The sequence below is a fragment of the Vanacampus margaritifer genome, chromosome 5, assembly GCF_051991255.1.
Source record: "Vanacampus margaritifer isolate UIUO_Vmar chromosome 5, RoL_Vmar_1.0, whole genome shotgun sequence".
In the NCBI taxonomy this organism is placed as follows: domain Eukaryota; kingdom Metazoa; phylum Chordata; class Actinopteri; order Syngnathiformes; family Syngnathidae; genus Vanacampus; species Vanacampus margaritifer.
In genome coordinates, this window is record NC_135436.1 from 29,788,614 (window position 1) to 29,800,902 (window position 12,289).

General features: G+C 38.4%; 1 protein-coding gene and 1 long non-coding RNA gene across 4 annotated transcripts in view; one reads left to right on the plus strand and one right to left on the minus strand.

Annotated features, from left to right (window-relative positions):
* Positions 1–12,289, minus strand: part of frya (furry homolog a (Drosophila)) — a 66,880-nt gene that overhangs the window by 40,079 nt on the left and 14,512 nt on the right. For 2 of the 3 annotated variants that reach the window (XM_077566022.1, XM_077566021.1), the window contains exons 3-17: positions 10,288–10,341; positions 8,855–8,994; positions 8,692–8,782; positions 7,216–7,295; positions 7,059–7,139; positions 6,257–6,425; positions 5,084–5,176; positions 4,861–4,959; positions 3,624–3,725; positions 3,436–3,539; positions 2,443–2,551; positions 2,288–2,374; positions 2,043–2,214; positions 1,044–1,176; positions 606–713 (exon numbers count right to left, since the gene is read on the minus strand). In XM_077566022.1, the coding sequence (XP_077422148.1) occupies positions 606–713; positions 1,044–1,176; positions 2,043–2,214; positions 2,288–2,374; positions 2,443–2,551; positions 3,436–3,539; positions 3,624–3,725; positions 4,861–4,959; positions 5,084–5,176; positions 6,257–6,425; positions 7,059–7,139; positions 7,216–7,295; positions 8,692–8,782; positions 8,855–8,994; positions 10,288–10,341 (1,622 nt within the window). Of the gene's footprint in view, positions 1–605; positions 714–1,043; positions 1,177–2,042; positions 2,215–2,287; positions 2,375–2,442; positions 2,552–3,435; positions 3,540–3,623; positions 3,726–4,860; positions 4,960–5,083; positions 5,177–6,256; positions 6,426–7,058; positions 7,140–7,215; positions 7,296–8,691; positions 8,783–8,854; positions 8,995–10,287; positions 10,342–12,289 lie in introns of those variants that run through there. The other variant, XM_077566023.1, reaches the window with a different exon arrangement.
* Positions 4,904–7,287, plus strand: LOC144052163 (uncharacterized). The gene is made up of 3 exons (XR_013294169.1): positions 4,904–5,203; positions 6,295–6,341; positions 6,418–7,287. It is a non-coding gene; the product is annotated as an uncharacterized LOC144052163 (long non-coding RNA).

The following is a 12,289-nucleotide window of genomic DNA, read 5'->3' on the forward strand; positions in this document are numbered from 1 at the left end:
CCAGACGTTTTGAGAAAAGGGATGCCGTGGGCGCCAGCCGATTTAAGCATTTTGACTGATCTTTCAAGGTCCACAGAAAATGATGTGTTTGGACTATGGAAACACACATACTACCAAATGAAAGATTGGACTCTCATCTTTCATCAGAAAAAAAAGTTTGTTTCTACCTTATTCCGTTTTTCAGTAATCAACAATAGAAAATGGTTAGTTTTACCTCTGTTTTGAAACAAACGTCTTTTAACGTCTTTGGCACTCCTCCCTAGGGTTTTACTAAACGTTATTTAACGTTTTTGGCAGTCAAAGAGTTAAACATATGAAGTGTAAAATTACTGACAAATTTTCTTCCTATTCTTGTTTTTTTTCCCACTTCAACTTATATTTTATACTTGTAATGTGTTTATGTTCATATGTTTAATAAAACAATCAATCAATAAAAATTGTCGAAAGAATTAACACATAACGGGTGCTCTTTCATTTTGGCGGGTCAGAAATATTGATTAAAAAAAGCGATTTTAATTCAGATTATTCTAAAATGTGATTAATCTGATTTAAAAAATGTCATCGTTTGACAGCTCCGCTTTAAACTCAATTGTTGATCATCTCACCGGGAGAGCAGATCTACGAGCTCGGTCTTTGACATCCCGTCGGGCATCATGCGAGGAATGGCCGCCACACACGTTCGGAACAAGTCAATTTTGGGCTTCCTTTCACCCCTGCAACACATTATACCGGTAAGGGTCATAAATCCATGCATCATTTGTTCTTTTGATTTTTAATTGGCAATCCAAAATCCAAAATTGACTTACTATCATTCTTATTCTTATTTGTTTAAATTGAACACAAAAAAAGAAAAGCCGACTGATTTTTCATATTGAAAGTTTAGGTCCAAAATATTTAATATAAAAAGGAGCCACAGGGTTGAATTTAATTAAGGTAGCAAGCATTTGCAAGAAAAAAGTCATGATGATAGTTTTTCATTGCCGATTGAAAATGGAAAGAACAAATGATACGCAGATGATCATATTTTGACATCTTGCGCATACGTGATCATGTCCTCTGGCTCTTTGTTCAACATCTGAGCGTTGGTCATCAGCATGCAGCGTCCCACGTCCTTGTCCAGGTGTCTCAGGATGTTGTCAATGGCCTTGCGCACATGGTAGTAATACTGGGACATCCCTGAAGAAGAGGAAATACAGTGGCAACAATTCACCGACCGATTCAAGTCAGTCCGTCACCATATTCGAAAGATCAGCATTGAAATGAATGGCAATGTCAATAAAATGTTTCTGATGCCTGGAAAACACTTTTTTTGTAATGTGCGTTATTTTTATTATTATATTGTATAAAATATATGATTACTAGTGATAGACCGATGTTTTTTTTTACAGGGCCGATACGATACCAATTATTTGTAGTCAAAGAGACCGATAACCGATATTTCAAGCCGATAAAAGAGTATAATTGGCATCAAAATGTTAAATTTTACTTCTTCTTTTTTTAAATTTAAAACATATAAAGAATTGACAGCTTTGCTTAAAAATTCTAACAAAAATTGCAGGAAGCTTCCAGAGTCATCAGCATGTGTTAAGCTAAATTAAAAACTAAGCAAGTAAATAGTTCTCTAAAGTTTTCTACTGTAAATAAAGTTTTCAAAATTTCTGCAGAATTTATTTTTTTTATAAAAAGTGTAGGGAGTTCCCAGTGTCATTTTTATCAAGTGGAAATTTAAAGTAATCCATAAATGAAAAGTTCCCTGTACCTCACTGAGCAATTGCATGCGAATGTAGCTAATGTGTTTTGTTTTTTTGTCAGGGTTCGTAAAAGGTTTCAAAAGATCTTTGCAGACAGTAAAAAAATGGTCTGAATATGTTCAAAATGTTTTTTGCGAAAAGTAAAAACTGTCAGTGAACATCTTACGAATCCTGATTAAAAACCTACATTTAGCTATGTTTGCAAACATGAAAAGGCCGATGCCGATATTTGGCATTTTGACAAATATGGGCCCAGCCGATAATCGGTCTATCGCAGTGTGACTCTCTCACCAATGACTTTGGCCTCCTCATCCGTTAAGGTTTTACTGAGGTACGTCTTCTTGACTCGCAGCGTGTTTCCCGAGGGTAAAGTGCAGCCGGTGTTGGGCATGGGAGGCTCGCCGTCCTTCTGCTGAAGTTTGTCAGCCACCACCAGGAAGGCTCTCAGGCCGATATTCATTCTCTGCACAGTTTGTTTACACTCAAGTTTGCTTTTATGCAGTTTTCCACTCTGTCTTTTTTTTTTTTTATCTTACCTCCGGATTAAGACTAAAGGCTTTGGCAGGTTTCCCCACACACAGGAGATCAAAAATAATTTCTTTCATGGCAAAATCAAGTCTTTCCTGTGAGGAAATAAGAGGAAAGAAGATGTGGTGAACAGGATTAACGTGAAACGCTTTTGTTACCCCACCTGTGCAATAAACTGGATGATTTTGACAAAGATGTTGAGCGGCATGTCTCTCGGGACCACGCTGCGAGATCCTTTGGGGAAAAGTGTCGTTACAATCGTGCTGAGGCGACTGTGGACAAAAGATTTTTAAAAAATTAGCTGATAATGTCAATCATAATGACAATAACAGTCATTCTGGACATAATTGATTTCAATCAAAATAACTTTTATTTAAGGGCTTCATTTATTCAAAAAGAAATCATCTGCAAAATGTTCAGACAACAATAATCCATCCTAAGGGGGTATCTGTGCTTCTAGTAAAAAAGCAAAAAACAAAAGTTAGCCTGTTATCTTTCGTAAAGGCAACAATTGAGCGAGCTAACAACCATTCACATAAAGAAAACTAAAAATGCTAAGTTTTCTTTAGCATTTTTAGCATTGTACCGTGTTATTATGGTACAACGCTAAAAATGCTAAGTGTTTAGCATTGTACGTGTTATTACGCTCCAATGCTAAAAATGCTACATTTTTCTATGTGAATGGTTGTGTGCTAGCGCAATAGTTGTCTTTACAAAGATAACAGGCTAAAATGCTAAAAATGCTAAGTTTTTAGCATTGTACCGTGTTATTACGCTACAATGCTAAAAATGCTAACTTTTTTTATGTGAATGGTTGTGAGCTAGCTCAATAGTTGTCTTTACAAAGATAATAGGCTAACTTTTTTGAATAGGAGCACAGTGGCCCCTCAGGATAGATTATTGTCTGAACATTTTGCAGAGGATTCATTTTTGAATAAATCAAGTAATTAAGTAAATAAATGTTTGTTGGGATTATTATTTTTGATTCAAATCGATATTGTCCAGAATGGCTGAAAAATAAAATTGAGATGTAATTTTTTGGCCATATCGCCCCCTACGACCTTGGTTGGTATTGTGAGTTATTTGTTCATCAATCGTCTCAATGTTCAAGTGGGCGGAGTGTACACATTAGAGGACAAAGTGTGAGGACACTCACCCTTGCGTTGCAGTATTGCTCTCGCACTTGATCCTGATCATGTAGACCCACAGCAGGCGATAGAGAGACTCCAGCGCCACGCGAGCCATCTTGGGGTCTCGGCTCTGCAACACAAACACAGTAAACCGGAGCGGAGAATCCCACCATGGCATTTTGCCAACTCCCTAATCTGGATGACATCACATTACTTTGAGATTGGAGAGGCAGTTGTTGAGGAAGACGTGCCATCTGTTGAGGAAGAACTGCTTCTGGCTGACGCACAGCAGGCAAGTCACTAGCGGGTAAAAAGCCTGCGTCGTCGGGGGGGGCAGACGGATCGGGCAAATGTAACAAATTATCGGCACACAACTGCTGGAAAAAGTCCATCACAAAGACCCAGGAAAAAGTCTCAAATTTAAAACTGTGCTCCAAGCCATGTTAGCTAAGTAACACTCTGTTGACACACTGTAAAAATAAATTTAAAAAAAACCTGTAGAATAACAGAATTATTTTTTTAAATTTTATTTTACTTTTTTTTTCTGTATTTTAAAAATATAATTTTCATTTACAAAAATAAATTCTGATTTCACATGTCAAATGCAAAATAACATGAAATCACCGTAACTGTAAAAACGCACAACATTTTTCTTCTTTTACAAAAAAAACCTCCATTAGAAATTAGTATTGGCACTGATACCGACACCTGGTATCGGTAGTCACGCATCATAGTCCGAACGGTACCACCTCTGCCTCAATTTGAGCCAGCAAAAACCCTGAATACATTTATTGATTATTAAAATACGTTCATAAATGTATCATAATTTCACAAATATTTGTCAGTTATTTAATGGAATAAAATGTAAAATTCAACTTTAAAACAAATCATTTACATTTACTGAGAAATTAATAGTAAAAAAAAACTTAATTTTACCATAATTTATTTGTGAATTGACAATTTTAAGTGAAAATAACTACAATTTCTGCAATGTCCTATAGATGGTAGCATTCATTGTATTAACATTTATTTTGAAAGGACTTCTAATGCGATATACACTGTAAAAAAAAAAAAAAACACAGTAATTTTCCGGAAGCTGGGGCGTCAGTAAAATACTGTGAAATAACTGAAAATTAGTTTCTCACAAAATACTGTGAAAAAATACTGTTTTCTGTTTTTTCACAATATTCTTCTGGCGTCCCAGCTTCCGGAAAATTACAGTTTTTTTTTTTACGATTTTTAATTAATTTATTTATTTTACAGTGCAGCACAGAGTGTGCAAGAAACCTTAATATTACTTAATATTATCACTGCTGGGGAATTTGCCTAAATGAGCCCCAATCGGGAGCAGGAATCCTGAGAATGAAGTCAGAATTCTGACTTTAAAGTCAGAATCCTGCCAAACTTTTCTTTTCTTTTCACTGGCTCTAATCCTGCAGCTGTTGACTAACCAGCGAATGCTTCTTTCTGGCCGACAGGTCGAGGGTCGTATCATACAAGCTGTCCACAAAGTTCCTCAGGCAGGGAACGTTGACCTCGTTCTTCACCGCCTGCGACAAAGACAGCCCACATTACGACAGTTCCTCTGAAGAGTGCTCGTCAACCCCAGCAGAGAAACTCCAAACTTGAATCAACTTGACACTATCTGTAGTCTAAGGGGGGAAAATAGCTTACTGACGCAACAGGAACCAAAATTTCAACAAAGAGCCCTGCCAAGGCGTGCTTAACGTCCTTGTCCTTAACCTCCAGGAAGTATTGGGCGCATTCCTGCAAAAAAACACATTTACGCAAGAGGTAAACACATTTGATCATTTTATTAAGATTACATCCGAGCCAAAATTCCAAACAGTATCGAATCTTTTTTTTTTTTTTTATCGACACTGTTTATGTTATCGTGTCTACAAACAAAAGGTGTTCATAAATATTCATTTTTAGCCTTTTAGTGGACACAAATGCTTTTTTTTTTTTTTATAGGTCACTGAAAGTTGACTTTTACAAAGCTGGCTAGTGTGAAAAGTCTGATGACACGTGTGCATGCAGTTGGCATGTTCTTGACATTAGTTAGGTTTCCATCCAATTGTTTTGAATTTTTTAAAGTCATTTTACTGAAAGTGCGCAAAACGGACATGTGACTTTTGCCCGTTTCCATCTGTTCTACTTTTGCGAATATTGAGAGGGGACTCCAACGCTGTAGATGGCGCTATACACCAGAGAGATGTGATCCACCAGTAATATAAAAAAAGAAGAAGAAGACCAGGAAGCGACTGAGCCGTGCGATGATGTCATATGAATTTTGCTTTTGTAATTCTTGATGAACCGTAGAATTTATTTGCTTCTTTCCAACTAAAATTGTATTAATATTCGGTTTAATTAATTCCAAAAAGATTTATGTTTGGTCGTCTCCCCCAAAACTTACCTTACTTGACTTTATCGTCCGCCATTGCTTAGGGACTACACACGTACATGTGACGTAGGGGCGTGCGGCGACCTTTGGAGGGGCGTGGCCTCAAAGCAAAAAAAGGGGCCCATGCTAACGTGCCTGCACTATCCGCCCACTTGGGGCCTGATGTGTCATATCCGGTCAAAACGTGCGACCCGTATCCCGTCTTGGCAGCGTTTATTTGCAAAACCTGTTTCCATAGCCAAAATTCGCATTTTCCTTTTTTTTAATATGCTTCAAAATCCGCCGCCTCCAAGCGTCAAAACTTTGTGGTGAATTTTGGGCCCTTTTTTTGAATTTCTAGCGTTTCCATTCAGTTTTCGCATTTCTTGACAATTGTAATTAAAAATGGGTGGATGGAAACCCAACGAGTGTGCAAGTGTGACATTCCCGAACATTTCGATTACCTGCATGAACTGGAATGAAGCTTCGAAATCCTCAACAGGGTACATCTTGATTCTGAAGAACTTGACCCCCATGATGAGGCTAATGGTACTCTGGACTACATTTGCACTTTGCTCTTTCTGCCTCAACTCCTTCAGCTCTGACATGAACTTCTTCTTCACAGCAGGAAACCTAAAGTCAAACAACACAACATCCTCGATATGAGAGCCGTCAACCTAAATCGCCACTTCCTGTGTGTCTTAAAAGCCTGGCACCATTCCAGAGGCGCTATTTCGAGGCACATGCCTAAAAATACCCCCACCTCCTTCTCCGAGTTCTAGACGGCGAGTCTGCCATGTGAAGATGAGCTCCCGGGTGAGCGCCTGATCCTTCTCCAATCAAACCAGAGATGGGATTCTTCTCGCCGACTATTTATAGTTGCTAATTCATCACAAGGGCTCATATGAGCACGGCGCTCCCGGTGGCCGAACGTGCCCTTGTGAGAAAATTCGGCATCTTGTCTTTGTGAGAATAAACTGTTTATCCTGACGCACAAACATGGTGCGAGAATCAACGTTTGATTCCCGCCTGCCTGTTTAGGGTCGGTTTAACGTTCTGAAGCGCCTCAAGCCTGCCCGGGCTCTATTTTAAGACCTTTGTTCGGTGCTGCGGTGATCTGAAAACACATCAATTTCCAGTCCTAGTTTGGTGCGAGGGGGTAAAATGTCCAAAAATGAGAGGTCGGGCCCGACGCACGTTCCAGTCTCCTGAACTGGAGACGCGAAGCACGGCAAGAGAACTTGACATAAGAGGACATGCACTCACTTGGACTGAGCCAGTACTCCAACGACCTCGGCATACAGGTCTGCCACAGTGTGCATGTTGCCCGTGTTCGGACCGTGATATCTGGCAAAGGAAGAACGGAAAATCGGATGAAGGAAAAGTGGCCAAGAAATGTGGATGGAAAAGTCAAAGTCTTTACCCTTCTTTATATCTAAAGTGCTTAAAGGCTAAACTGATGACCTCGTTGACCAAGCTGTCGAGTACGGGGTGCAGCGGCATCTGGGGGGGGGGCATCAGAAGACGCACAATAGAAAACAACGGAATGGGGGGGCTTATAAAAGTCAGATATGGTATATAATTAGTGTTGTTCCGATACCGAGGCCCCGATACTGCATAAAAACAGTGGCATCGGCAAGTACTAACAAGTAACATGCCGATACTATTATTTCCGACGCTAATATAGGACTTTTTGTGACGTGTTCAATGCATGCCAAGCTAGGATATCCTATTGGCCCTTAAATGCTCTGAAACAATGGCAGCTTTTTCATGTTGAAAAAAAAACAACAACTCAGGTATCGGAACAGTATCGGCATCGGCCGATACTGCAAAATTGGTATCGGAACAACACTATGTATAATAAAATCTATCTAAGCATTATTATTTTTGTAAAAGCAGACTTGAGCTAGCGAGCTAGCTAGCAAGTGAACGATTGTAGATCATACTTAATTTTTTTTTTTTTTTAATTAGCACTTTTGCCTTGATTTTTGTCATGTGGTGCTTCCCCTAATGATGTCCAGTGTTTCACTACTGCTTAGGGTTGGGTATCAATTCAAATTTCCTCAATCGATTCGATTTCGATTTACAAGCGTTCCGTTCGATTCGATTTCGATTTTTTTAAAATGTTACCTTTTTTTTTCAATTCACAAGAGTTCATTTTACGGAACATCAATTCTTCTTAAATAACAAGGACATGATTTAAAAAAAAACTCCACAAACTTTAAATTCCAAATTAAATTTTGCAGAGGCATAACCGGTTAAATGATTTCTTTATTAATGAAAATAACACGCGTTATAATCAGTTAAGTGTTACACAAACATTGACATCAGCTGGTTGGATGAGATGAAAATATTTGCATAATTCAAATTGAATAAAAGTAAATATAAATTAATAATATTCTGAATTGTCATGAAGTGCAAGTCGGGTCTTTCATAAATGTAAGAAAATACTTTTAAATTCATTAAAAAATATATTTTTAGATTTTATGGTTTTTAACTGTTTTATTCACTGTAATTTGTTTTAACCCTCATCTGTAGCACTTTTGAGATTTATTTGAAATGTAAAGTAATTTAAAAATTAAATGTATTATGATGATGATGATGATTATGTGAGCAGTAAATTTCAAGAAAACAGCAAGATACAAAAAATGTGGCCTTTAAAATTCTATTTTCTTGTTCATTTATGGGCAAAAAAGAGATATTAAAATAATCGATTGATAACTTTATGAATGGATATGTTTTAAACCCAGCCCTACTACTGTTCATCAGTTTGCTCAATGTAGCAACAAATTGGCCCTTTAGAGAAGGTTTATTTGGCTTCACTTGTACAGCTGTGATGTAATGCTAACGTTGACAACGTTTTGACTGTTGGCCATGTACGATCATTTACGGAAATCACCTGCTTCAGCACTTCTATGAGTGCGAGGGAGAAGATGAAGTCGATTGCCAAATCCCTCCTTTCAAGTAAATAATCCCTCTGCTGCTCATCACTGCAACAGACACAAGCAACGGCAACAAGCTAACTGCGTGTAGCGCATCGCGACATCATGAATCAATCTCACTTTTTGCACTTGGCGTTGGCTCTCGGCCGGTACTCGTGCGCTTCCTCCTCCAGCCCGTTCTGCCGTCTGTACCAGTCAAACAGCGTGCGCAGGATGGAGGGCAGGCAGTACTCGGCCAAGGAGCTCATGGTGCTTATCAACTGCAACGAGAAGTCACGCACACGCAGACGAGATTGCAATCAGTGAGCGCCTTCCTGACTCGAATTGGCGGCGACAACATTCGTGAATGAGGAGGTGTTTTCACGACAAGTGAAGGGCGAGCTTGTCACCGAGACAAGATGCCCGTAAGACGCCTGCGTCAGCTTTAGGAGGGAGGCGTGTTGGAAAGGAAGGAACGGGCGGGTTCGAAAGCACACAGGAAGGGAGGGAGGCACAAACGAGGCCTTCATTGAGCACGAGGCCCGGAGAAGAATCTGGCCTCTGTGCGCAAGCCGCTTGAGCACAAACACAGCCGTGAAAGGAGGCTCTCTGCGCAAAGCACACGGACACACCTCGGACCCGCGCCAGGGCTCAAGGTAAACACGCCTGGCCTGTAGCTGGCTCACAAAAAGCTTTTGTTGGGATGCGAGCCAATGAGCCTTTTCAGGTAGCATCCCAAATGGAGTCGCAGCTTTTAAAAGGAACATTCGAACCCTTACAGAAATATCCCCAAACAAGATAGACAGGAAAACATTTCTAATGTTAACAGTTTAAAGCACAAATGATAAACGCATGCTCCGCTAACATTTTCATGTAGCCCACAAAATCGACTCATGCGCTACCTCATATTTCTTGCTGAGAAAAAAAAATCGTAAATGGTCTTCACTTTTAATAACTTTGGGATACTGCAAGCATTTTTTTTTTTTTTTTAGAAACCACTTTTCCTTGAATCCAAATTCAACATTAGCTATCCATCAATTAGGTATCATATGTTAGCTAGCTCCCTCGATAGCTGAGCTCCCATGGTGCTTGTTTACCTGCAAGAGAGCTAGCTAGCTTGCACCCGGACATGGATTTGCCACAGTTTGGCTTTAGGCCCTGTTGCTAGCTAGCTATCTAGCTAGCTCCCTATCAGGTTAACGGGCACCATGGAAACTATCTAGGGAGCTAGCTAGCATCAGGGGCTAAAAGTTCAACTGTGGCAGGGTTTTTACTTTCAGGTGCTAACTAGCTAGGGAGCTAGCTCCCATGGTGCTTGTTTACCTGCTAGGGAGCTAGCTAGCTAGCTTGCTAGCATCCGGGCCTAAAGCCAAACTGTGGCAGGGTTTTTACTTTCTGGACCTGGATTTGCCACCACTTGGTTGTTGAATTTCCCACTTGATGGTTAGGCATGCATTTGAAACCCTACTATTTGTACACAAGCCATTAAAAAAAAACAATTCATTATGTCTATTTTAAAGGAATTGATGCAATGATGACAAAGAAGAATTCAAAGTATTGAAGCAAAAGCTTACTTGGTCAAACTGAGGATCTTCACCCCTCTGAAGAGACTTTGTCAAGGGCTTTTCCTGAGGGAAAGAATAAAAACACAGCAAAAAGTTGTTATCCTCTCAAACTGGAGCTTCACCCGTCCCACATTTTTGAAGTCATTCCGACTAACGAGAGCACCATCAATCAATGTGGCACCAGCATGAAGGATGGCGCTGTTATTAAAGATGCGAGATTAATGGCGCCTCGCATTATCAAAGTCCTCCATCATGCGATGCCATGACAGCTTTCATGAGGGATTAAGGCTGTTTAATACATTTTACACCACTTTATTAATACATGGAGGCTGGATTGACAGTTGAGTGTCCGGAGGACAAAGACGAAAAATTTTCATTTAATCGATTTGTCAACAAGCAATATAATTAATGCACAACAGTGTAGCAACTAAAAGAAAAGAAAAAAAACAATCAAACCAAGTGGCAAAAATGTGTGAGGAAAAAAAGGAATCAAAAGAGTCACTGAATTAAAGGTAGGGCTGCTCGATTATGAATAACATATTCATCAAGATTATTCTGGTAATAAGTGACGATCATTTATTATAAACAACATAAAAACATAAAAATTAGTAAGACAAATGCAATTTCCTTTTGGATGAAACAAAAATTATTAAATTATAAAAAAAAAAAAATTAAGAAAACATGCAAATGTAAAAATTTAAACAACTCAAAATTTGTTCTAATAATGTATTATGCTGATTTTGTAATTGTGGAGTGTAATAATTGAAATTGTAATAAAATTGCACAGCTCTAATTAAAGGTTCAAACTGTGCCTAATGTTGGTGAGCCTTTTTTCTTTTTAATCCAGTGCAGCAAATTTAAGTACAATTTAGTTGCATTTAACTTGAAAAACTTTGCTCCATTTTGGTGTTGCATGCTTAAGCCGCCTGTGGTCAGTCGAATACAAACCATGATACAACTTTTGAATTGTCACTTTCTACAGTGTTTGACATCACACATCTCAATCCGATGCAAACGGTTTTATGTCCAAACGCAGGCTGCCCGTGCTACCTTCACTGTCCGCCAGCAAAGCGGGACACATCACTCGTTCATGACTCACTCCAATTATGCAACCGGGCATAAAACATTTCCATAATAATAAATAAATAAATTAAAAAAATGAAGCCTCTGGTGTCTATTGGGAGGGGGAAAATAACAAAGAAGACGTGGTGGAGGGAGGCATGCTGACACTGAGGACGAGTGCACGTCCCAGCGCTCATTTTAAGCGTCCCTGCAGACTACACCGGAGATGTCTCACTGCTTTCTTGCATGTCACAAAAGAGACATCAACACATGACAACAATTTGTGCCTTATTGTTGCAAAGTGTCAACTATTTGTTGTTTTTACTATATTTTCTTGCTACCATTTATATTTATATTTTCATATTATTTTTCATTACATGTTTATTTTTTTAACTAATACTTTTGGACTTTTTTGTCAAGCATTTAGTATGTAATGTAGTATGCGTTTTATTTTTTCTAATTGTGTTTCAAAATATAATATTTTTTGTAATCCATCCATGTTTGTGTTTTTAATCTAATTTAATATTTTTGTCAAATAATTTTTCATTTTCTAATTCAATCTGTTTTTCAAATAATACTTTGGACCAAATTTTATTTTTCATCAAATACATTTATGTTTTTCCTAATATTTGTGAATTTGTAAAGTAACCTTTTTGACATTATAAACAGAATTTTCTCCCAACATTTTTGCATTTATTTTCCAATATTTGCATTTATTTATTTATTTTGCATTATTGCTTTGCTTTTAACTCATTCACTCGCAGCTATTTTCACTGAAGCAACCCCCTTCGCTCCCGGCTGGGTTTTTTTTACTGATTCTGCCAAAGGCCCACAGAATATTGTGTTCTATGGCTATAAAAACATGGAACCTACCAAAAGAAAGATTATAATATTTTCTTTTATCAGGAAAAAAAGTATATTTCTATCTATTTCCATTTTACAGCAATTA